At 42.3% G+C, this 27580-nt stretch overlaps 1 protein-coding gene across 1 annotated transcript in view; it reads left to right on the forward strand.

Annotated features, from left to right (window-relative positions):
* dchs2 (dachsous cadherin-related 2) overlaps positions 1–27580 on the forward strand; it is a 177558-nt gene that overhangs the window by 65652 nt on the left and 84326 nt on the right. Inside the window, exons 6-9 of the mRNA XM_070862278.1 lie at positions 3381–3568; positions 25469–25565; positions 26126–26283; positions 26738–27578. Of these exons, the coding sequence (XP_070718379.1) occupies positions 3381–3568; positions 25469–25565; positions 26126–26283; positions 26738–27578 (1284 nt within the window). The remainder of the gene's footprint in view (positions 1–3380; positions 3569–25468; positions 25566–26125; positions 26284–26737; positions 27579–27580) is intronic.

The raw sequence follows: 27580 nt of genomic DNA on the forward strand, positions 1-27580 counted from the left end.
GTGCAGAAGCATGGCAGAAAGTGTGAAGTGATGCACTTCGGGAGGACTAAAATGGAAAGACAGTATACTATAAATGGCACGATATTGAGAAGTGTAGATGAGCAGAGAGACCTTGGTGTCCATATACACAAATCCTTAAAGGTGGCAGGACAAGTTGATGAGGTGGTTAAAAAAGCATATGGGTTACTTTTGGGTTTATAAATAGTGGCATATAATATTAAAGCAAAGAGATCATGCTAGAACTTTATAAATCACTGGTTAGGCCTTAGCTGGACCGCATGAACAATTCTGGGCATTACACTTCAGGAAAGATGTAAATACCTTAGAAAGGGTACAGAGGAGGTTTACTAGAGTTTTACCAGGGATGAGGGACTTTAGTTATGAGGAGAGGTTGGAAAAGTTAGGATTGTTCTCCTTGGAACAGAGATGGTTAAGAGGTGACCTAATAGAGGTTTTTATGATGAGAGGTTTTGATAGAGAAAATCTATTCCCTCTGGCGAGTGGGTCAATAACCAGAGGTCATAGATTTAAAGTCATTGGCAAAAGATCTAGATGGGATATGAAGAGAATTATTTTCACTGAAAGTTGTCGGGATCTGGAATGCTCTACCTGAAAAGGTGGTGGAAGCTGATTCCATAAATAATTTTGGAAGTGAGTTGGATACGTACTTGAGGATGAGGAACTTACAGGGTTACAGACAAAAAGTGGGGGTGTAGGACTAAGCATGACTGCTCTTTGAAAGAGCCAGCACAGGCACGACAGGCTGAATAGCCTCATTCTGTGCTGTAAGTATCTATGGGCTCAAAATTGGCCAGGAGTTGCTCCATTTTTTTTTGTTGAGCAAATTGATTTTTCTGGAGTATCTTAAAAACCCCCATTTTGCACATTCAATTTGCGCCACTGTAAGTGAGTTAGTTAGGATTTTTTTAAGTTTAGTTTTTTTTCCCAAAAGGGGGCGTTACCAGCCACCTATGTCCGTTTTGGCCATTTAGGCAACTTTAGACCGCTAATAGTTACTCCAAATGAACTTAGGCCAGCGTATGTGGCCGCACAGAAAACCCTTGCGGAGAGTTAAGAAATCTGAGACCATTCGGCCAGAGATAGGGGTGGGAAGGGAAGCGGAGAAGATCTTGCAAAGCAGTAAACAAAGCACAACAAGTAGTAAGCATTCAAGAAGACACAAACATTGAAGAAGAAATAAAAAATAAAACTCGGTCCTACCTTCCTATCAAAATTCGGCCCGGGAAGTCAGCAGGCCAGCGGTGCGGGAGGCCACTCGGCCAGGGATAGGTGCGGGATGACTGGGAGAGCAGAGGGAACTAGATGGCTGATTGATTGCCAAAGTTCTGCGCTACTGCGCATGCGTGCACAGTCCAATGCGCATGTGGACAGCTGCCGGCACTTTCTGGCGCAGGGTCCTAGCTCCGCCCCCGAATTGACTGGCCACACCGCACCAAGCCCCAGGAGAGGCAACACAGCGTCCAGAATCGGGGGACATTTTCTTGGCGCCCTTTTCATCCTATAAAAGCGGTGCAACTCCGGTGAGTGCGGCAAAAATTGCAGGGGCCAATTTTGAGCCCACAGATTCTATATTAAAGCCCCCAAACTGATCTAAGCACATGATGCATGCTTTCAGAATTCCACTAGTGTACCCTATTTTGACTGGACCTCATAATGGTGGTACTCATCGAATGCCCTGGGAAAGTGCACTGGAAGGTAGCCCTGATCTCCCAGGAGCCATCTAGATACTTGCCTTTCTGGAGGCCTGCCTTAAAATGAAGACATTATGGTAGCTAACAGGAAAACAAGCATTCACTTGAGATTCAGTGCTGCTGGTCACAAGCTGGGGGAAAGGAATCCTCTTCTGTTAATGCATGTGATGGGATTGATCAAGGGAGTGTATGGCCATGTGGGTGAAACCTTTTAACTCCTTGTATTTCGGGGAATCCTGCCACGTAATAAATTTGCAGTGCTTTGTCAAGCTGTTGCTATTTGTTCAAAGCAAAAGTATCATTACACCCTCCTATATTTGGGTAGACGCATTACACACCCAACTTCAGTTCTGGCAGGAAATCTCTTCCCCCACCCTCCCAGGCTATACTGATTTACTCAGGCGTAACCCCTCAGGAAAATTGGCTGCAATAAGTTTGCATAAAAGGGAACCTTTTCAATATTTGTATGTGGTATGGAGCCATTAACATAAGAGGATTCTAGATTGAAACCTTGTTAAAGGTAAGTTAGCTGATCTCAGCTGTGGCAGCAGTAGGGTACTACAATTAGCTAAAATGTCCTCGGGCTAAAATGGATAAAAATCAGTTTCTGCTCCTAATTGGAATCCTGCTAGAAAGCCTGTATGAGCAGACACTGGTTGGGTAGTGAACTTATCAATTTAACTAGATTGAATTTATCATACAGTCGCATTACTGACTTAAGTGGTAAGTAAAGGTTCTTTTGCAATTTCAAACTAGCAATATGACTTTAGTAGACAAGTAGTGCTACTGTGCCATGGGTTTCATTTTAAGTTTAGATGAATTGTGGTTGTTTGCATTTGCCCGTCTGTTGCCTAATTCAATTTTGAAGTCTGCCATCTCGCTGTCATGTACATTGCTCTGCTTTACAAAGATACATTGGAGGAGAATCCCACAGTAACTGTCTGCAGCCCAGGACATGAGCATCCCTATCCCACCCAGCCGTGGCCGAAGGCTGTACTGGCGCACTGGAGGTGGTGTTGGACCTCGTCATCGATGTCTGCCCTTGCTGATAATAGACTCCCGGGGTCAGTGGTAGTATCTCGCTGCTGCCTGGGCAGCGATCAGCGGACTCAGCACAGTGCCGGGGACTGAAGTGGGTCACTCCTGGGCTGTATGGCTTCAGGTCTCCAGTCGTCCTGGTTAACCCTTGCCACTGGATAAAGGCTTAGCTCTGTTTAGCCCGTGTGGTGGCCTTTGTGCAATGGTCACCACACGTTAAAAAAATCCACGTACAGGCACCTTCCACCCCCTCAATTGACGTTCAAGACTGGAACATCGGGTCCTTCATTGGGTCACCTGTGAACTCGTGGAAGCAAGTCATCCTCGTTCGAGGGACTGCCTATGATGATGATGGGGACATTCACCCTCAGCTAAGAAGCCTCCCACAGTTAAATCTCATGGCAAAACTGTCTAGTATCACACATGGCTTGGAGAAGATGCCAGATAACTGCTGGTACTCATGGCCTTTACCCTAGCATTAGCCATCTGCTTCAAGAGCGAAGTGATGAAAATTAGAAAGCAAACCAAAATTTGAATAATTGGTAATGAATATTTTATGCATGTGGACATATATATGTTACTTAAGTGAAATATATATGTTATATTTTCTGTCTTAAACATATTTTCCAGGTGAGATTATTAACTGGGTTACATTAGATCGTGAACATCATACTCACCACCAGTTGTCTGTACTAGTTACAGATCACGGTGTGCCTCGACAAAATGCCTCCACAACTGTTTATATCACAGTCACTGACATTAATGATAATAAACCACTATTTTCTTACCCTGGACCAAGGCATGAGTTCACTGTCAAGGTATGTACACTTCTAAGATTCTCCTTTTATTGTTTACTATGTATAAATATTAAACAATACGTATTCATATATGTATAATAATAACTAACAATAAGCACAAAAGGAATAAGTAAATCTGAGTGTTTAAGATTATATGAAACTGAGTCCCGGGATTGGGAAATGTGGGGAGATGCATAGCAGAGCGCATCCTCAGAGAATTATCTGCTCCCATTCCAGATCTTCCAATAAATCAGTGGTGGGTAAGCTCACCAAAAAAGTCCAAGATCTCCTTGTGGGGCCCGAAGTATCAAAGTTACCTGGGTCTCCTGGCTACTATCCTATCTACCACCAGGTTTCACTGACAATTAAATATTGATGTATGCTGGCGACAGACAATGTTTCCCACCACTGGCATATGCTCGAATGATTAGTCATATTATGATATGTGGTGCACAAATTGTACATGACCTGTTGAAAAATACATACTCTAATTCTAATAGCATTATCTTGTTTCCTACTTTGTTTTCATATCATACTTTGCACTTTATATACTATATAACTTTCAGCTGCTATAGCAGTATGCTTTGACAATACTGTTACTGGAATATACCAAAATATTGTCAAGACTTACTACCTTTGATTTTCTTTATTCACCAAAGAATTTTTCAAAATAACATCCATGGGCTAAATTTTCAACCTTAGTGCTCCAGGTGCAGAGTATTATGTGTCAGGAGCACATATTAGGAATTTGCCTAAATTCCTGATATGTGCTCCTGGAGCACGGAATTCTGCAGTGGAAAAAAAAATACGAAAATGTACCTCGTGGGTTGTAAATAGTCTATTTTTATATATCCTAATCATGTTATGGATGCTATTAAATTTATTCTTCTACGAATATTTGATATGCCTGAAAATTGTACAGTAACTAAAGTTGCAATTTTTTTTTAGCCTGGAACTAGTAATTGCAATTATTATCCAAATATTTAATGCATTTCTATCAAATTCTGTTGTCTTCTATTTTGATAGTGATAAAATAAATGGTTAATGCTTCTCTAAAATACTGGATAGAGAAATTTGATCTGCACGTATGAATACACACAAATTTAACTTCTATGGCCTCGAAATTTCGTGGGGGCTCTCCTGGTCTCCCTCCAAAGTTAGTGTTACAAAGTTACCGAGAGAACCACTGTGGAATTTCAGGGACTATGCTTTTATCTTTCTTTAGGGTACATTATTAGAACAGTATCATAATTTGAAATTGTGCAACTGAAATGATGTCTCATTGCTATAAAGCAGTAAATTAGCTGCTTACTCATAGCAGAGACATATATCGACACCTTGTGGGAGTTTAGTATTGTAACCATAAGAGACGATTCTGGTATCAAAAATGCTCTGCCCTTCTTATGTACTTCCACTGTAACTTTGGCAAGAGGGCCACAAATTAGACCAGAACCCGGATACCGATGTCTGGTACCTACCCAAACTTCGGAAGTGGGGTGCATCTGGAGGACAATGCCACAATACTAACTCGGACCCCCAAATAAAGATTTGTATTTTTATTGTCATTTTAAAGTGGCCCCCATATAAAGAGGGCTATGGTGTACCTATAACTTTTCTCTGTGTGGAACATAGAAACATAGAAAATAGGTGCAGGAGTAGGCCATTCGGCCCTTTGAGCCTGCACCACCATTCAATAAGATCATGGCTGATCATTCCCTCAGTACCCCTTTCCTGCTTTCTCTCCATACCCCTTGATCCCTTTAGCCGTAAGGGCCATATCTAACTCCCTCTTGAATATATCCAATGAACTGGCATCAACAACACTCTGCGGTAGGGAATTCCACAGGTTAACAACTCTCTGAGTGAAGAAGTTTCTCCTCATCTCAGCCCTAAATGGCTTACCCCTTATCCTTACACTGTGTCCTTGTTCTGGACTTCCCCAATATCGGGAACATTCTTCCCGCATCTAACCTGTCCAGTCCCGTCAGAATCTTTTATGTTTCTATGAGATCCCCTCTCATCCTTCTAAACTCCAGTGTATAAAGGCCCAGTCGATCCAGTCTCTCCTCATATGTCAGTCCAGCCATCCCTGGAATCAGTCTGTTGAACCTTTGCTGCACTCCCTCAATAACAAGAACGTCCTTCCTCAGATTAGGAGACCAAAACTGAATACACTATTCCAGGTGAGGCCTCACCAAGGCCCTGTACAGCTGCAATAAGACCTCCCTGCTCTTATACTCAAATCCCCTAGCTATGAAGGCCAACATACCATTTGCCGCCTTCACCGCCTGCTGTACCTGCATGCCAACTTTCAATGACTGATGAACCATGACACCCAGGTCTCGTTGCACCTCCCCTTTTCCCAATCTGCCGCCATTCAGATAATATTCTGCCTTCGTGTTTTTGCCCCCAAAGTGGATAACCTCACTTTTATCCACATTATACTGCATCTGCCATGCATTTGCCCACTCGCCTAACCTGTCCAATTCACCCTGCAGCCTCTTAGCATCCTCCTCGCAGATCACACCACCACCCAGTTTAGTGTCATCTGCAAACCTGGAGATAATACATTCAATTTCTTCATCTAAATCATTAATGTATATTGTAAATAGCTGGGGTCCCAGCACTGAGCCCTGCGGTACTCCACTAGTCACTGCCTGCCATTCTGAAAAGGACCTGTTATCCCGACTCTTTGCTTCCTGTCTGCCAACCAGTTCTCTATCCACGTCAGTACATTACCCCCAATACCATGTGCTTTGATTTTGCACACCAATCTCTTGTGTGGGACCTTGTCAAAAGCCTTTTGAAAGTCCAAATACACCACATCCACTGGTTCTCCCTTGTCCACTCTACGAGTTACATCCTCAAAAAATTCCAGAAGATTTGTCAAGCATAAATCCATGCTGACTTGGACCGATCCTGTCACTGCTTTCCAACTGCGCTGCTATTTCATCTTTAATAATCGATTCCAACATTTTCCTCACGACTGATGTCAGGCTAACCGGTCTATAATTACCTGTTTTCTCTCTCCCTCCTTTTTTAAAAAGTGGTGTTACATTAGCTACCCTCCAGTCCATACGAACTGATCCAGAGTCGATAGACTGTTGGAAAATGATCACCAATGCATCCACTATCTCTATGGCCATTTCCTTAAGTACTCTGGGATGCAGACTATCAGGCCCTCAATCCCATCAATTTCCCGCCTAATAAGGATATCCTTCAGTCCTTCCTTCTCACTAGACCCTCGGTCCCCTAGTACTTCCGGAAGGTTACTTGTGTCTTCCTTTGTGAAGACAGAATCAAAGTATTTGTTCATCTGATCTTCCATTTCTTTGTTCCCCATTATAAATTCACCTGAATCTGACTGCAAGGGACCTACGTTTGTCTTCACTAATCTTTTTCTCTTCACATATCTATAGAAGCTTTTGCAGTCAGTTTTTATGTTCCTGGCAAGCTTCCTCTCATACTCTATTTTCCCCCTCCTAATTAAACCCTTTGTCCTGCTCTGCTGAATTCTAAATTTCTCCCAGTCCTCAGGTTTGCTGCTTTTTCTGGCCAATTTATATGCCTCTTCCTTGGATTTAACAGTATTCTTAATTTCCCTTGTTAGCCAGGGTTGAGCCACCTTCCCCGTTTTATTTTTACTCCAGACAGGGATGTACAATTGTTGAAGTTCATCCATGTGATCTTTAAATGTTTGCCATTGCCTATCCACTGTCAACCCTTTAAGTATCATTTGCCAGTCTATTCTAGCCAATTCACACCTCATACCATCGAAGTTACCTTTCCTTAAGTTCAGGACGCTAGTCTCTGAATTAACTGTGTCACTCCATCTTAATAAAGAATTCTACTATATTATGGTCACTCTTCCCCAAGGGGCCTCGCACAACAAGATTGCTAATTAGTCCCTTCTCATTACACATCACCCAGTCTAGGATGACAGTCCTCTAGTTGGTTCCTCGACATATTGGTCTGGAAAACCATCCCTAATACACTCCAGGAAATCCTCCTCCACCGTATTGCTACCAGTTTGGTTAGCCCAATCTATATGTAGATTAAAGTCGCCCATGATAACTGCTGTACCTTTATTGCATGCATCCCTAATTTCTCCCATGAAACTGGCTACTTTTGCTGTACTTTCTGGCCTCTCTACTATCATGATTACCTTGGATGCGCCTTCAGTGTCGTGGGCATGCATCATTGGCATGGAAATTAAAACATGCCCCCTCCCCCCACCCCCCCCCCCCCCCAAATACCGCAGACTCCCACATAGAACAGGCTACTTTAGATTTAGAATTGTGCAATTAGAAAGCATTAATTAATATCCTTGTAGAAGGGGAAGAGTGATCATAATATTATATAATTTTATATTGAGTGGTTTAGTTAAGTCCGAAACTAGGGTATTAAATATGAACAGAGCAAACTACGTAGGTATGGGGGTGAGTTGGCTAATGTAGATTGGGAAACTCATTCAAAAGATATGACGGTAAATAAGCAATGGTAAACATTTAAAGAATTAATTCATAATTCACAATTAACATACATTTCCCATAGGAATAAAAACACCACGGGAAAAGTGGTCCAACCGTACCTAACGAGAAATTAAAGATAGTGTTAGATTAAAGGAAGAGGCTTATAATGTTGCCAAAAAGACTAGCGAGCCTGAGGGCTGGAAGGATTTTAGAATTCATGAAGGATAACTAAGAAATTGATAAAGAAAGAGAAAAGAGAATTGAGAGTAAACTAGCAAGAGATACAAAACCAGATTGTAAAAGTCTTCATAGCAAGAGACGGGGAATAATAGGGAATAACAAAATGGCTGAGACATTAAACAAATACTTTATCTCTCTTCATAGAAGAAGATATAAAAAAACATTCCAGAAATAATGGGGAACCAAGAGTCTAGCGAGAATGAGGAACTTAAAGAAATTAATATTAGGAAAGAAACAGCACTGGAGAAATTAATGGGACTAAAAGTCAACAAATCCCCTGGACCTGATGGCCTATATCCTAGGATATTAAAACTGGTGGCTACAGAGATAGTGGGTGCATTGGTTTGATCTTCAAGAATTTCCTAGATTGTAGAATGGTCCTTATGGATTGGAAGGTTGCAAACGTAACTCTGCTATTCAAGAAGAGAGGGAGAGAGAAAACAGGGAATTATTGGCCAGTTAGACTGATATCAGTAGAAACATAGAAACATAGAAAATAGGTGCAGGAGTAGGCCATTCGGCCCTTCTAGCCTGCACCGCCATTCAATGAGTTCATGGCTGAACATTCAACTTCAGTACCCCATTCCTGCTTTCTCGCCATACCCCTTGATCCCCCTAGCAGTAAGGACCTCATCTAACTCCTTTTTGAATATATTTAGTGAATTGGCCTCAACAACTTTCTGTGGTAGAGAATTCCACAGGTTCACCACTCTCTGGGTGAAGAAGTTCCTCCGCATCTCGGTCCTAAATGGCTTACCCCTTATCCTTAGACTGTGACCCCTGGTTCTGGACTTCCCCAACATTGGGAACATTCTTCCTGCATCTAACCTGTCTAACCCCGTCAGAATTTTATATGTTTCTATGAGGTCCCCTCTCATTCTTCTGAACTCCAGTGAATACAAGCCCAGTTGATCCAGTCTTTCTTGATAGGTCAGTCCCGCCATCCCGGGAATCAGTCTGGTGAACCTTCGCTGCACTCCCTCAATAGCAAGAATGTCCTTCCTCAGGTTAGGAGACCAAAACTGTACACAATACTCCAGGTGTGGCCTCACCAATGCCCTGTACAACTGTAGCAACACCTCCCTGCCCCTGTACTCAAATCCCCTTGCTATGAAGGCCAACATGCCATTTGCTTTCTTAACCGCCTGCTGCACCTGCATGCCAACCTTCAATGACTGATGTACCATGACACCCAGGTCTCTTTGCACCTCCCCTTTTCCTAATCTGTCACCATTCAGATAATAGTCTGTCTCTCTGTTTTTACCACCAAAGTGGATAACCTCACATTTATCCACATTATACTTCATCTGCCATGCATTTGCCCATTCACCTAACCTATCCAAGTCGCTCTGCAGCCTCACAGCATCCTCCTCGCAGCTCACACTGCCACCCAACTTAGTGTCATCCGCAAACTTGGAGATACTACACTCAATCCCCTCATCTAAATCATTAATGTACAGTGTAAACAGCTGGGGCCCCAGCACAGAACCCTGCGGTACCCCACTAGTCACTGCCTGCCATTCTGAAAAGTACCCATTTACTCCTACTCTTTGCTTCCTGTCTGACAACCAGTTCTCAATCCATGTCAGTACACTACCCCCAATCCCATGTGCTCTAACTTTGCACATCAATCTCTTGTGTGGGACCTTGTCGAACGCCTTCTGAAAGTCCAAATATACCACATCAACTGGTTCTCCCTTATCCACTCTACTGGAAACATCCTCAAAAAATTCCAGAAGATTTGTCAAGCATGATTTCCCTTTCACAAATCCATGCTGACTTGGACCTATCATGTCACCTCTTTCCAAATGCACTGCTATGACATCCTTAATAATTGATTCCATCATTTTACCCACTACCGATGTCAGGCTGACCGGTCTATAATTCCCTGTTTTCTCTCTCCCTCCTTTTTTAAAAAGTGGGGTTACATTGGCTACCCTCCACTCCATAGGAACTGATCCAGAGTCAATGGAATGTTGGAAAATGACTGTCAACGCATCCACTATTTCCAAGGCCACCTCCTTAAGTACTCTGGGATGCAGTCCATCAGGCCCTGGGGATTTATCGGCCTTCAATCCCATCAATTTCCCCAACACAATTTCCCGGCTAATAAGGATTTCCCTCAGTTCCTCCTCCTTACTAGACCCCCCGACCCCTTTTATAACCGGAAGGTTGTTCGTGTCCTCCTTCGTGAATACCGAACCAAAGTACTTGTTCAATTGGTCCGCCATTTCTTTGTTCCCCGTTATGACTTCCCCTGATTCTGACTGCAGGGGACCTACGTTTGTCTTTACTAACCTTTTTCTCTTTACATATCTATAGAAACTTTTGCAATCCGTCTTAATGTTCCCTGCAAGCTTCTTCTCATACTCCATTTTCCCTGCCCTAATCAAACCCTTTGTCCTCCTCTGCTGAGTTCTAAATTTCTCCCAGTCCCCAGGTTCGCTGCTATTTCTGGCCAATTTGTATGCCACTTCCTTGGCTTTAATACTATCCCTGATTTCCCTTGATAGCCACGGTTGAGCCACCTTCCCTTTTTTATTTCTATGCCAGACAGGAATGTACAATTGTTGTAGTTCATCCATGCGGTCTCTAAATGTCTGCCATTGCCCATCCACAGTCAACCCCTTAAGTATCATTCGCCAATCCATCTCAGCCAATTCACGCCTCATACCTTCAAAGTTAGCCTTCTTTAAGTTCTGGACCATGGTCTCTGAATTAACTGTTTCATTCTCCATCCTAATGCAGAATTCCACCATATTATGGTCACTCTTCCCCAAGGGGCCTCGCACAACGAGATTGCTAATTAATCCTTTCTCATTACATAACACCCAGTCTAAGATGGCCTCCCCCCTAGTTGGTTCCTCGACATATTGGTCTAAAAAACCATCCCTTATGCACTCCAGAAAATCCTCCTCCACCGTATTGCTTCCAGTTTGGTTAGCCCAATCTATGTGCATATTAAAGTCACCCATTATAACTGCTGCACCTTTATTGCACGCACCCCTAATTTCCTGTTTGATGCCCTCCCCAACATCACTACTACTGTTTGGAGGTCTGTACACAACTCCCACTAACGTTTTTTGCCCTTTGGTGTTCTGCAGCTCTACCCATATAGATTCCACATCATCCAAGCTAATGTCCTTCCTAACTATTGCCTTAATCTCCTCCTTAACCAGCAATGCTACCCCACCTCCTTTTCCTTTTATTCTATCCTTCCTGAATGTTGAATACCCCTGGATGTTGAGTTCCCAGCCCTGCTCATCCTGGAGCCACGTCTCCGTAATCCCAATCACATCATATTTGTTAACATCTATTTGCACAGTTAATTCATCCACCTTATTGCGGATACTCCTTGCATTAAGACACAAAGCCTTTAGGCTTGTTTTTTTAACACCCTCTGTCCTTTTAGAATTTTGCTGTACAATGGCCCTTTTTGTTCTTTGCCTTGGGTTTCTCTGCCCTCCACTTTTCCTCATCTCCTTTCTGTCTTTTGTTTTTGCCTCCTTTTTGTTTCCCTCTATCTCCCTGCATTGGTTCCCATCCCCCTGCCATATTAGTTTAACTCCTCCCCAACAGCACTAGCAAACACTCCCCCGAGGACATTGGTTCCGATTCTGCCCAGGTGCAGACCGTCCGGATTGTACTGGTCCCACCTCCCCCAGAACCGGTTCCAATGCCCCAGGAATTTGAATCCCTCCCTGCTGCACCATTGCTCAAGCCACGTATTCATCTGAGCTATCCTGCGATTCCTACTCTGACTAGCACGTGGCACTGGTAGCAATCCCGAGATTACTACTTTTGAGGTCCTACTTTTTAATTTAGCTCCTAGCTCCTTAAATTCATTTCGTAGGAACTCATCCCTTTTTTTACCTATGTCATTGGTACCAACGTGCACCACGACAACTGGCTGTTCTCCCTCCCAGTGGGAAAACACTAGAACCTATTATTAGGGACGTGGTAACAGGGCACTTAGAAAAACATAATATGATTGGCTAGAGTCATAACTGATTTATGAAAGGAAAATCGTGTTTGGCAAATCGAATAGAATATTTTAAGGTTGTAATGAGCAGGATGGCTAAGGGGGAATCAGTGAATGTAGTGTACTTGGATTTTCAGAAAGCGTTTGATAAGGTACTGCATCTGAGGTTACTACACAAAATTAGGCCTCATGGGATTGGGGGTAATATATTAGCATGGACTGAGGATTGGTTAATGGATAGAAAGTAGGAATAAATGGGCCATTTTCAGGTTGGTAGGCTGTAACTAATGAAGTACTGCAAGAATCAGTGCTTGTGTCTCAGCTATTTACAATTTATGTTTTTGACTTAGATGAGGGAACCGAGTGTAATGTGAAAAAGGAACGGCAGTAATCATGGGGGATTTTAACCTACATATCGATTGGTCAAATCAAATCATTCTGGAGCATCCACGATGCTGAGAATGACATAAGTGGCACGTGTAGTGAGTTGGTCTTACTGCATGAGAAGGATCCACAGCCAGATAGGGAATGGAAGACCAGCAGGAAGAGTAGTACAAAGAAGGTAGTGAAGGGGTCCCATGTGGTCATCCCCCTGCAAAACTGATACACTGCTTTGAGTGCTGTTGAGGGAGATGACTCATCAGGGGAGGGCAGCAGCAGCCAAGTTCATGGCACTGTGGGTGGCTCTGTTGCACAGGAGGGCAGGAAAAAGAGTTGGAGAGCGATAGTGATAGGGGATTCAATCATAAGGGGAATAGATAGGCGTTTCTGCGGCCGCAACCGAGACTCCAGGATGGTATGTTGCCTCCCTGGTGCAAGGGTCAAGGATGTCTCCGAGCGGGTGCAGGACATTCTAAAAAGGGAGGGAGAACAGTCAGTTGTCGTGGTGCACATTGGTACCAACGACATAAGTTAAAAAAAAGGGATGAGGTCCGACAAGACGAATTTAAGGAGCTAGGAGCTAAATTTTAAAAGTAGGACCTTAAAGTAATAATCTCGGGATTGCCAGCAGTGCCACGTGCTAGTCAGAGTAGGAATCGCAGGATAGCACAGATGAATACGTGGCTTGAGCAGTGGTGCAGCAGGGAGGGATTCAAATTCATGGGGCATTGGAACAGGTTCTGGGGGAGGTGGGACCAGTACAAACCGGACGGTCTGCACTTGGGCAGGACCGGAACCAATGTCCTAGGGGGAGTGTTTGCTAGTGCTGTTGGGGAGGAGTTAAACTAATATGGCAGGGGGATGGGAACCAGTACAGGGATACAGAGGGAAACAAAAAGGAGACAAAAACAAAAGACAGAAAAGAGATGAGTAAAAGTGGAGGGCAGAGAAACCAAAGGCAAGAAACAAAAAGGGCCACTGAATATAAAGGGGCTGCAGGAGGGGTCAAAACTAAAAATCATGGTTTAAAAACTAGGATGAAAACACTCTACCTAAATGCACGCAGCATTCGAAATAAAGTAAATGAGTTGACGGCACAAATCATTACAAATGGGTATGATTTGGTGGCCATTACAGAAACATGGTTGCAGGGTGGCCAAGACTGGGAATTAAACATACAGGGGTATCTGACAATTCAGAAAGATAGACAAGAAGGGAAAGGAGGTGGGGTAGCTCTATTAATAAAAGATGATATCAGGGCAGTTGTGAGGGATGATATTGGCTCCAATGAACAAAATGTTGAATCATTGTGGGTGGAGATTAGAGATAGTAAGGGGAAAAAGTCACTGGTGGGCGTAGTTTATAGGCCCCCAAATAATAACTTCACGATGGGGCGGGCAATAATCAAGGGAATAATGGAGGCATGTGAAAAAGGAACGGCAGTAGTCATGGGGGATTTTAACCTACATATCGATTGGTCAAATCAAATCGCACGGGGTAGCCTGGAGGAGGAATTCATAGAATACATACGGGATTGTTTCTTAGAACAGTATGTAACAGAACCTACAAGGGAGCAAGCCATCTTAGATCTGGTCCTGTGTAATGAGACAGGAAAAATAAATGATCTCCTAGTAAAAGATCCTCTCGGAATGAGTGATCACAGTATGGTTGAATTTGTAATACAGATTGAGGATGAGGAAGTTGCGTCAGAAACGAGCGTACTATGCTTAAACAAAGGGGACTACAGTGGGATGAGGGCAGCGTTGGCTAAAGTAGACTGGAAACAAGGACTAAACAGTGGCACAATTGAGGAACAGTGGAGGACTTTTAAGGAGCTCTTTCATAATGCTCAACAAAAATATATTCCAGTGAAAAAGAAGGGCGGCAAGAGAAGGGATACCCAGCCGTGGATAACCAAGGAAATAAAGGAAAGTATCAAATCAAAGACCAATGCGTATAAGGTGGCCAAGGTTAGTGGGAAACTAGAGGATTGGGAACATTTTAAGCAACAGCAAAGAATGACTAAAAAAGCAATAAAGAAAGGGAAGATAGATTACGAAGGTAAACTTGCGCAAAACATAAAAACAGCTAGTAAAAGCTTTTACAGATATATAAACCGGAAAAGAGTGACTAAAGTAAATGTTGGTCCCTTAGAAGATGAAAAGGGGGATTTAATAATGGGAAATGTGGAAATGGCTGAGACCTTAAACAATTATTTTGCTTCCGTCTTCACAGTGGAAGACACAAACACCATGCCAAAATTTGCAGGCCACAGGAATGTGGGAAGGGAGGACCTTGAGACAATCACTATCACTCGGGGGGTAGTGCTGGACAGGCTAATGGGACTGAAGGTAGACAAGTCCCCTGGTCATGATGAAATGCATCCCAGGGTATTAAAAGAGATGGTGGAAGTTATAGCAGATGCATTCGTTATAATCTACCAAAATTCTCTGGACTCTGGGGAGGTACCAGCGGATTGGAAAGCAGCTAATGTAACGCATCTGTTTAAAAAAAAAAAAGGGGGCAGGCAAAAAGCAGGTAACTATAGGCCGGTTAGTTTAACATCTGTAGTGGGGAAAATGCTTGAAACTATCATTTAAGGAAGAAATAGCGGGACATCTACATAGGAATAGTGAAATCAAGCAGTCGCAGCATGGATTCATGAAGGGGAAATCATGTTTAACTAACTTACTGGAATTCTTTGAGGATATAACGAGCATGGTGGATAGAGGTGTACCGATGGATGTGGTGTATTTAGATTTCCAAAAGGCATTCGATAAGGTGCCACACAAAAGGTTACTGCAGAAGATAGAGTTACGTGGCGTCGGAGGAAATGTATTGGCATGGATCGAGAATTGGCTGGCGAATAGAAAGCAGAGAGTCGGGATAAATGGGTCCTTTTCCGGTTGGAAATCAGTGGTTAGTGGTGTGCCACAGGGATCAGTGCTGGGACCACAACTGTTTACAATATACATGACCTGGAAGAGGGGACAGAGTGTAGTGCAACAAAATTTGCAGATGACACTAAGATTAGTGGGAAAGCGGGTTGTGTAGAGGACTCAGAGAGGCTGCAAGGAGATTTGAATAGGTTAAGCGAATGGGCTAAGGTTTGGCAGATGGAATACAATGTCGGAAAGTGTGAGGTCATCCACCTTGGGGAAAAAAAAACAGTAAAAGGGAATATTATTTGAATGGGGAGAAATTACAACATGCTGTGGTGCAGAGGGACCTGGGGGTCCTTGTGCATGAATCCCAAAAGGTTAGTTTGCAGGTGCAGCAGGTAATCAGGAAGGCGAATGGGATGTTGGCCTTCATTGCGAGAGGGATGGAGTACAAAAGCAGGGAGGTCCTGCTGCAACTGTATAAGGTATTGGTAAGGCCGCACCTGGAATACTGCGTGCAGTTTTGGTCACCTTACTTAAGGAAGGCTATACTAGCTTTGGAAGGGCTACAGAGACGATTCACTAGGCTGATTCCAGAAATGAGGGGGTTACCTTATGATGATAGATTGAGTAGACTGGGTCTTTACTCGTTGGAGTTCAGAAGGATGAGGGGTGATCTTATAGAAACATTTAAAATCATGAAAGGGATAGACAAGATAGAGTCAGAGAGGTTGTTTCCACTGGTAGAGGAGACTAGAACTAGGGGGCACAGCCTCAAAATACGGAGGAGCCAATTTAAAACCGAGTTGAGAAGGAATTTCTTCTCCCAGAGGATTGTGAATCTGTGGAATTCTCTGCCCAAGGAAGCAGTTGAGGCTAGCTCATTGAATGTTTTCAAGTCAAAGATAGATAGATTTTTAAGTAATAAGGGAATTAAGGGTTATGGGGAGCGGGCGGGTAAGTGGAGCTGAGTCCACGGCCAGATCAGCCATGATCTTGTTGAATGGCGGAGCAGGCTCGAGGGGCTAGATGGCCTACTCCTGTTCCTAATTCTTATGGTTTTATGTTCTTATGTTCTTATTAATGTTGGGGAAGTCCAGAACCAGGGGTCACAGTCTAAGGATAAGTGGTAAGCCATTTAGGATCGAGATGAGGAGAAACTTCTTCACCCAGAGAGTGGTGAACCTGTGGAATTCTCTACCACAGAAAGTCGTTGAGGCCAATTCACATAATATATTCAAAAAGGAGTTAGATGTAGTCCTTACTACTAGGGGGATCAAGGGGTATGGCGAGAAAGCAGGAATGGGGTACTGAAGTTGCATGTTCAGCCATGAACTCATTGAATGGCGGTGCAGGCTCGAAGGGCCGAATGGCCTACTCCTGCACCTATTTTCTATGTTTCTATGTAATGTATCCAAGTTTTCTGACGATACACAATTAGGTGGGAAAGTAAGTTGTGAGGAGGACGTAACAAGGCTGCAAAGGAATATAGACAGGTTAAGTGAGTGGGCAAAAACATGGCAGATAGAATATAATGTGGAGAAGTGAGAAGTTATCCACTTAGGTAGGAAAAATAGAAAAGCAGAATATTGTGTAAATGGTGAAAGACAGGGAAATGTTGTTATTCAGAGGAACTTGGGTGTCCTTGTACATGAATCACAGAATGTTAACATGCAGGTACAGCAAGCAATTAGGAAAGCAAATGGTATATTAGCCTTTATTATAAAGGGATTGGAGTACAAGAGTAAAAAGGTCTGGCAACAAATATATCGGACCTTGGTGAGACCACACCTGGAGTACTGTGTACGGTTTGGTCTCATTACCTAAGGAAGGATATATTTGCCTCGGAGAGAGTGCAAAGGTTCACTAAATTGATTCCAGGGATGAGGGCATTGTCCTATGAGGAGAGATTGAGTTTCCCTATAGTTTAGAAGAATGAGACGTGATCTCGTTGAAACTTAAACTCTAGGGAAATCAAGGGATATGCAGGTCAGGTGGGAAAGTGGAGTTGAGATCGAAGGTCAGCCATGATCTTATTGAATGGCAGAGCAGGCTCAGGGGTCGTATGGCCTACTCCTGCTCCTAATTCTTATGTTCTTATGAAGCATATAAAATTCTTAAGGGACTTGACATGATAGATGCTGGGAGGATGTTTCCATTGGCTGGGGAGTCCAGAACTAGGGGGTCACAGTCTCAGATTAAGGGGTCGACCATTTAGGACTGGGATGAGGAGAATTTTTTTTCACTCAAACAGTTGTGAATCTTTGGAATTCTCTACTACAGAGAGCTGTGGATATTCAGTCGTTGAGTGTATTCAACTCAGAGATCGACAGACTTTTGGATACTAAGGGACTCGAGGGATATGGAGATCGTGCGGGAAGTTGGAGTTGAGGTAGAAGATCAGCCAGGATCTTGTTGAATAGCGGAGCAAGCTCAAATGGCCTACTCCTGCTCATATTTCTTATGTTCTTATGATCAGAGGACCCCAGGACGCATCACCCCATCCTGACAATTTTTGGCCCCATTGTCTGTAGGATAAATGTGATGCAGCCATATCACATCTGTAACAGTTCGGACGGTAAATATTGTTTCAATATAACCATCAATTAATTTTGTTAGTAGTGACTATATATGGATTCCTTCTTTGCAACAGGGTTAGAATTTGGCTTTTATGATTGCAGTATTTATACACTTGACATGCACCTTTTGAAATCTCTTGAAAAAAGAAGGCTGAGGGGTGACCGAGGTCTTTAAAATTATGAAAGGTTTTGATAGAGTGGATACAGAGAGAATGTTTCGACTTGTGGGGAAGAACATAACTAGAGGACATCAATATAAGATAGTCACCAAGAAATCCAATAGGGAATTCAGAAGAAAATTCTTTACCCAAAGAGTGGTGAGAATGTGGAACAGGGGGTGGTTGAAGCAAATAGTATAGGTGCATTTAAGGGGAGGCTAGACAAGCACATAAGGGAGAAGGGAATAGAGGGTTATGCTGATAGACTTAGATGAGGAAAGACGGGAGGAGGCTCGAGTGGAGCATAAATGTCGGCATGGACTGCTTGGGCCAAATGACCTGTTTCTGTGCCGCATATCCTATGTTAATCCCGATGTAATCTCGGTATCTCTGATTCTGTAGTCCTTCTTAAATCGTATGAAAACAATTTTTTTCTTTATTTTTTCTTCTAGCTATGATTTCACCTTTTACCATGTCATTTGCTTGTCTAAGTATGTCTCAGTAATAACATAAGAATATAGTATAAAAAACATTCGGAAAATGAATTGATTTCCTGTGATGTTGCAAGCATGGAGTAAGGCCTTGAATTTCCATGATGCTCCTGACCTCCCACCATAACGAGCTGACAAAGGCATGGTTGAAACTTTCAGTGGTAAATAGATGTGATGGGGTTGGAGGAAGGCACTGTTGTGGTGGAAATAGGCAGTCATTGTGATGGAGAGGATATAGGATTGGAAGTTCAGCATGTGGTCAAATAGGAAGCTGAGGCTGCCAGCAATCTGGGTCAGCTTGAGATAGCAACCAGGGAAGGGAATATCTGTGGCAAGGGTATGGAGTGTAAAGTGTGGGCTAAATACAGTAGCTTTGATCTTGTCAATGTTTTGCTGGGGGAAATTGCAGTTCATCCAAGATGAATATCAGACAAGCAGCCTGACAGCACAGAAGCAGTGGAGCAGTTGAGAGAGATGGTGGAGTGATAGAGCTGGTTGTAAATGTGGAAGCTGACATTTTTTTTTATTCGTTCCTTGGATGTGGGTGTCGCTGGCAAGGCCAGCATTTATTGCCCATCCCTAATTGCCCTGGAGAAAGTGGTGATGAGTCGCCTTCTTGAAACGCTGCAGTCCGTGTGGTGAATAGTGCTGTTAGGGAAGGAGCTCCAGGATTTTGACCCAGCAACGATGAAGTAACGGCAGTATATTTCCAAATAGGCTGGTGTGTAACTTGGACGGGAACTTGCAGGTGATGGTGTTCCCATGTACCTGCTGCCCATGTTCTTTTAGGTGGTAGCGGTTGCGGGTTTGGGAGGTGCTGTTGAACAAGCCTTGGCAAGTTGTTGCAAGAATTTTGTAGATGAAACACACTGCAGCCACGGTGCACCGGTGGTGGAGGGAGTGAATGTTTAAGGTGGATGGGGTTCCAATCAAGCGTGCTGCTTTGCTCTTGATGGTGTCGAGCTTCTTGAATGTTGTTGAAGCTGCACTCATCCAGGCAAGTGGAGAGTATTCAATCATATTCCTGACTTGTGCTTTGTAGATAGATGGTGGAAAGGCTTTGAGGAGCCGGGAGGTGAGACACTCGCAGCAGAATATCCAGCCTCTGACCTGCTCTTATTGCCACACTATCTATGTGGCTGGTCCAGTTAAGTTTCTGGTCAATGATGTCCCTCGGGATGTTGATGGTGGGGGGATTCGGTGATTTTAACGCTATTGAATGTCAAGGGACGGTGGTTAGAGTCTCCCTTGTTGGAGATAGTCATTGCCTGCCACTTTTGTGCCGCAAATGTAACTTGCCACTTATCAATCCAAGCCTGAATGTTGCCCAGGTCTTGCTGCATTCGGGCACGGACTTCATTCTCTGAGGAGTTGCGAATGGAACTGAACATTGTGCAATCATCAGTGAACATTCCTACTTCTGACCTTATGATGGAGGGAAGGTCATTGATGAAGCAGCTGAAAATGGTTGGAGCCAGGATACTTGCAGGTCTCCTGCAGCAATGTCCTGAGGCTGAGATGATTGATCTCCAACAACCACAACCATCTTCCTTTTATGCTAGGTATAACTCCAGCCAGTGGAGAGTTTCGACCTGATTCCCATTGACTTCAATTTTACTAGGGCTCCTTGATCCCACACTTAGTCAACTGCTGCCTTGATATCTAGAGCAGTCACTCTCACCTCACCATCTGGAATTCAGCTCTTTTGTCCATGTTTGAACCAAGGCTGTACTGAGGTCTGGAGCCAAATGATCATGGTGGAACCCAAACTGAGCATCGGTGAGCAGGCTATTGCTGAGTAAGTGCTGCTTGAGTGCACTGTTGACAACCTTTCATCACTTTGCTGATGCTTGAGAGTAGACTGATGGGGCGGTAATTGGCTGGATTGGATTTGTCCTGCTTTTTGTGGACAGGACATACCTGGGCAGTTTTCCACATTGCCGGGTAGATGGCAGTGTTGTAGCTGTACTGGAACAGCTTGGCTAGAGACACAACTATTTCTGTAGCACAAGTCTTTAGCATGACAGCTGTGATGTTGGTGCCTATAGCCTTTGCTATATCCAGTGCGCTCAGCCATTTCTTGATATCTGGTGGAGTGAATCGAATTGGTTGAAGACTGGCTTCTGTGATGGTGGGGAGCTCAGGAGGAGGCAGAGATGGATCATTCAGTCAGCACTTCTGGCTGAAGATGTTTGAAAACGCTTCAGCCTTGTCTTTTGCATTTGCGTGCTGGGCTGCGCCGTCATTGAAGATGAGGATAATCATTATTATTATCCATTATTCAGCAAGCTGTGAAAGCTTTCTAAAAATCCAATTATAAATAATATTGGCTGCATTTCTTCTGGCTGCCATGTCAGTAATGTCTTTAAAAAAAAAACCCTCCAGTAGGTTGTGACAAAAAAAGTCAACACTAGTTGTTACACTGCTGTCTTAACACATTTCTATATTATTTTATATAAGAACTAGATGACAACTGGTTCTAGACAACTCAGCCAGAGGAAACATCCTCCTTGCATCTACCCTGTCAAGCCCTGTAAGAATTTTGTATGTTTCAATGAGATCACCGCTCATTCTTCTAAACTCTAGAGAATATAGGTCGAGACTACTCACGCTCGCCTCACAGGACAATCCCCCCCCCCTCCCAATCCCAATCCCCAATCCCAGGAATAAGTCTAGTGAACCTTCGTTGCATTCTTTCAATGGCAAGTATATCCTTCCTTAGGTAAGGAAACCAAAATTGTACACAATACTCCTGGTGCGGTCTCACCAGGGCCCTATATAATTTGCAGTAAGACGTTTTTACTCCTACTCAAATCCTCTTGTAATAAAAGCCAACATACCATTTGCTTTCTTAATTGCTTGCTGTACCTCCATGTTAACTTGCAGTGATTCATGTACAAGCACACCCAGGTCCCTCTGAACACCAATATTTCCCAATCTCTTACCATTTAAAAAATACTCTGCTTTTCTATTTTACCTACAAAAATGGATAACTTCACATTTCTCCACATTATATTCCATTTGCCATGTTCTTGCCCACTCGCATGTCTATATCCCCTTGAAATCTCTTTGCATCCTCCTCACAACTTACATTCCCACCTACCATTGTATCATCAGCAAACTTGAATATTCTTTAGATTATGGAACAGTTCCTGCAGATTGGAGGGTGGCAAATATAACCCCACTATTTAAAAAAGGAGGGAGAGAAAAAACGGGGAACTACAGACCGGTTAGCCTGACATTATTAGGGAAAATACTGGAGTCTATTATAAAGATGTGATAACGGCACATTTAGATAATATCAACAGGATTAAACAAAGTCAACATGGATTTATGAAAGGAAAATCATGTTTGACAAACCTACTGGAGTTTTTTGAGGATGTAACTGATAGAATAAATAAGGGAGAATCAGTGGATGGAGTGTATTTGGATTTTCAGAAGGCCTTTGTTAAAGTCCCATATAAGAGGTTCGTGTGCAAAATTAAAGCACATAGGATTGGGGGTAATGTATTGCCATGGATTGAAAATTGATTAACTGACAGGAAACAGAGAGTAGGAATAAACGGGTCTTTTTTGGGGTGGCGGGCAGTGATTAGTGGGATACCACAGGGATCAGTGTTTGGGCCCCAGCTATTCACTATAATGTATATGATTTGAATGAGGGAACCAAATGTAATATTTCCAAGTTTGCTGACGACACAAAACTACGTGGGATTGTGAATTGTGAGGAGGATGCAAGGCGATTTAGATAAGTTGAGTGAGTGGGCAAACACATAGCAGATGCAGTATAACGTGGATAAATGTGAAGTTACCCACTTTGGTAGGAAAAACATAAGGACAAAGTATTATTTAAATGGTGATGGCTTGGGAAGTGTCGATATACAGAGGGACCTGGAAATCCTTGTACACCAGTCATTGAAAGCAAACATGCAGGTGCAACAAGCAGTGAGGAAGGCAAATGGTCTGTTGGCCTTCATTGCAAGAGGATTTGAGTACAGGAGCAAGGATGTCTTACTACAGTTATACAGGGCCTTGGTGAGACCGCACCTGGAGTATTGTGTGCAGTTTTGGTCTCCTTACCTAAGAAAGGATATATTTGCCATAGAGGGAGTGCAGCGAAGGTTCACCAGACTGATTCCTGGGATGGCAGGACTGTCGTATGAGGAGAGATTGGGTCGACTAGGCCTGTATTCACTAGAGTTTAGAAGAATGAGAGTGGATCTCATTGAAACGTATAAAATTCTGACTGGGTTGGATAGACTGGATGCGGGGAAGATGTTTCCCCTGGCTGGGAAGTCTAGAATAAGGGGTCGCAGTCTCAGGATATGGGGTAGGAAGTTTAGGACCGAGATGAGGAGAAATTTTTTCACTCAGATGGTGGAATTCTCTACCACAGAAGGCTGTAGAGGCCAAGTCACTGAATATATTTAAGAAGGAGATAAATAGATTTCTAGAAACAAAAAGCATCAATGGGTATAGGGAAAACGCAGGAATATGGTGTTGAGATAGAGGATCAGCCATGATCATGTTGACTGGTGGTGCAAACTCGAAGGGCCGAATGGCCTACTACTGCTATTTTCTCTGTTTCTATATATTAGGTTTGGCCCCCTCATCCAAATCATTGATATGGATTGTGAATAGCTGAGGCCCAAGTACTGATCCTTGCGGTACCCCACTAGTTACAGCTTGTCAACCCGAGATTGACCCATTTATTCCTACTCTCTGTTTTCTGTCCGTTAACCAATCCTTAATCCATGCTAGTATATTACCCCCAATCCCATGAGCCATAATTTTGTTCAATAACCTCTTGTGTGGCACCTTATCGAATGCCTTCTGAAAATCCAAATACACCACATCCACTGGTTTCCCCCTTATCTATTCTACTAATTACAACCTCAAAAAAAACTCTTAACAGATTTGCCAAACATGATTTCCCTTTCATAAATCCGTGTTGACTCTTCCCAGTCCTATTATTTTCTAAGTGCCCTGTTACCACATCCTTAATAACAGATTCTAGTATTTTCTCTACTAAAGTTTATTTTATCTTAAAATTAGCACAGCCATGCAAGATACGTTCCAGTTTAGCACAACATTCGTGACTTTGTTATTTTCTACTTAGTCGAGAAGGTAGTTAAGCTTAACAACTATTGTAAAATCCATGTTGAGTCCTTGCTATTCACCTTTTTACTGTTTATTAAATTTGTTTGGCAATTAATACCTAAGTCACAGTCTTGTGTAGTGTTATTCTGTTGCCTACTCAAGTCCAGAAGAATCACACGAGGGCAAGTGATGAAACCAGAACCTTAAAATTAAGAGAGGGATGGTTCTCTGTTCCATAACTGGGCATGCTTTGATTTATCAGACAAGTGAAAGCGCTCTCTGGGACAAAGGGAACGCAAGCTCACGCAAGTGAATAGTTGGAGTCATTGAACACCTGATGCCAAAAAAATCTGGCGTAAAAAAACACAAAAATAATGGCGGCGACATAATTGAGCTAGAATATCTCTGAAAGACCCACAGTTAAATTTAAAGAACACGGAGCAATAGCTGTAAACTGTAGTTAAAAGTATCAGACAGACTGATAGTCCTTTAACAATTTTTGTTATTCCCAAGTATTTGCCAACTCTGGTTTTCTTTAAGTTAGGGGTTCCTGTAATCTTCACATTTGATATGTTCTCTTAGTTCCTAAAATGCTGTCAAAGTGTCCAGTTTTCCTTGTATTCATTCTCACACTTAGACAAGTGTGTAATTTTCATTGTTTGTGACGGCAAAATAGCTGTCTAATTTAAAACTGCGACCGAAGTCTAAGATGTTTAAAGGCATATTTAACGTAACAAAATAATTATTAAATAAATGTGATAAAGGTAAATTTTTGTAATAATATCAACCGAAATCAACTTTAAACAGTTAATTATAGTTTAAAAAAAATACTTTTTGAAAGGCTGTAAAAAGTAATCTCTTGTGTCTACACATCCCCATGGGAACGCTTCCCCAATGCTCTCAGTTAACCGAGGGATCTATCCCATTGACAGCTCCCTGCACCCTGGGGAAGCGAGCTAGCCTGTGGCAGTTGATGAACCTGTTTCTTTGCTGTGCATGAAAAATGGTGTGTTTTCGGAAGTCTAGTAGATAGATCATTACAATGCATTTGCCTTTCTTTCACGGTGCCCTAAAAATAATTGCCTTAAGACACAAAAAGTACTCTGGATGGCAAAGCTGACCAAAAATAAACTGCCAAATGTGAGTGATTTAGGAAAAAATACTCGGTCAATTTCCAGACTGCTGGGGTGAGGCTTCAGAGCTTTAATTTGTTGACCTCCAAGGCTGAGAGTATTTGTTGGCCATAAATTCCGTCATTACCAGGTGACCCACGCCATTATTTTTCAGTCTAACTGGCTACCCTGCAAATAATGATGTAAATCTTGCAAATTCGTGATCGCCATTAATTACAATGGAGAGCTGAGTGTCGAGAATGAGCTATTATCGGTTTTGTCGAGGCTAATGGTAGAGCGGCGCAAATGGTTCAGCAATTTGCAGAGGATAAGAACTCATGGTGTACCTCAGCTACTTTGCAAATTGCTGAATTTTTAATGAATTAATAATGACAGATGCCGTTAAGGCGTTATTATGCAGCACTTTCAGGCCCATAATGCATCTTTATATGTACTATGGCTAAGTATTTTATACTGCTCATCTACTCATACCTAATTTAACTTCTGAATCTTTGAAATGGCAGGTTTTGGTAGCTCAACCTGAAGGTACATTTTTGACCACCCTATTTGCTAAGGATCCAGATGTTGGCAAAAATGGCACCGTTTTTTATTCTATATTAGGTAAGAAAGTTTGAGAAAAGAATCTTGCATAGTTAACCTGAATTGCACTCTTTGATAATGTTTTTTACAAAAGTGAACTAATTTTTAAAAAGTCAATAGCAGATTTATGCATTGGTGTTTTAATGCAGTTTTCTATTATTTTATATGTACATCACGTATTGCTGCTGCCATGCAATATGTATATTTCATACTTGATTGTTTAAGAGTTTTAGTTTCCTTCTGCAAAATGTCAGTCACTAACGTCAGACATTCCTAAGTATCAGCAAATACTATTATGACCAACCTCTAACAATTGAATCCTATTGACGAGAATAGTGATGTGTCAATCAGTCCATCGTCAAGACATCAAGTTCTCACAGCAGTAAAGTGATTTTCCTTGAGGGAAAATTACAAGAAAATTATAGTCGACAAGCTCGCTCATTTTTATTTGCTAATCCACTTGACCTCAGTAATGAAGTGTGTGGGCTGAATAGTGCACATCTTCCAGCTGAAGAAAAATCAAATGGGAAGAGGAAGGAAGTTTTTTATTAAGTTCTCACTTTAAAACTTTTTAATTTCAGACAATGATTCAAATAGCTTCAAAATTGATGCCAAAACTGGAGAACTGAAAACATCAAAGGTTTTCATGTACAGTCATGTATCACATCACAAAATAACAGTGATGGCAAGTGATGCAGGAAGCCCTCCACTTCAACAAACTGCAATAATTAACATACAGGTACAGGAATTCAGAAAATAAGTGTTTTATGTAATAAATTTTAATTTATTGATGCTAGATGAAGAAAACATAGGGGAAATTTTCTGCTTTGGCATTCTGGGAAATGTTCCCTCATTCTGTTGCATTTCACTGCAAACTTCCACTCTGAAAATTATTTGAAGATTACTTGATGGCCCAGAAATTGTGGCGGGTAATAATAATGAATGAACAGCGTTCGCTCTTATTACCCCTTTGAAACTGACCGTAACTTCGGGATGTAGTGAATCTAATCACGGAAATCCTGAAGTTGCAGTCAGACAGTCACTGCTCTGACACTGGCTGCAATGTGGTTCGTTTAAAGTTAATTTTACTGAATGCATCCATCACAGATTTTACATTATCAGTAATCATTTAATGCATAATTAATTTATGAAAAACAGAATAAATGAATGCACATTATTGAATCTTTTCTTAGGTTATCCCCAGAGTCACAAAAAAACTCACCACTCAAAATAATCAAAAATATTTTATAATACCGGAAGGTTTAAGGCCTGGAAAAGTTTTGGGATCCGTCCGTTCACACGACCATCTCCTGCTGGCCAGTCAGAAGGTACATTACAACATTGTTGAAGGTGATGACCACTTTCAATTTGGAGTTGACAGTATGACAGGGGAATTATACCAAACCCAAGAACTAGACTATGAAGCAATTTCTCATTATTTGCTGAAGGTTATAGCAGAAGACAATAGCCATAACCCTTCAAGGAATATCACTATTTTCGTGAGTATTAACGTAGAAGACCAAAACGATAACTCACCATGGTTTAAAGACGATTTAGTTGTGATTGGAATTCAAGAAAATCTTCCAGTAGGGTCTCTTGTTCACATATTTAATGCAAAAGATGATGATGGAAGTGGACCAAATAGTGATCTCCGATATTCTGTTGTGTCCAGGAGTCCCTCAGAAAATCCTTTCTACATAGATCCCTATCAAGGTTGCTTAAACACAATAATGCCGGTTGACCATGAAGTGACCAGAACATTTCTTCTAACAATAACAGCAATGGATCAGGCATTAGATGTAAGTGAGCGCAAGATAAGCTCATTGACAGCTCAGATTATTGTTTTGGACGTAAACGATAACAGACCTATGTTCGTGTCAGCAAATGTTTCCTATGTAATGGAAGATGAAGATGTGGGGTACCTTGTCCATCATGTTATTGCACATGATGCAGATGCAGGTGAAAATAAAAGAATTTCATATGCCATCATCTCAGGGAATGAAGACAGCACCTTCAAGCTCGATGAGTTATCAGGT

Source organism: Pristiophorus japonicus, chromosome 2 (genome assembly GCF_044704955.1).
Source record: "Pristiophorus japonicus isolate sPriJap1 chromosome 2, sPriJap1.hap1, whole genome shotgun sequence".
Classification (NCBI taxonomy): Eukaryota; Metazoa; Chordata; class Chondrichthyes; family Pristiophoridae; genus Pristiophorus; species Pristiophorus japonicus.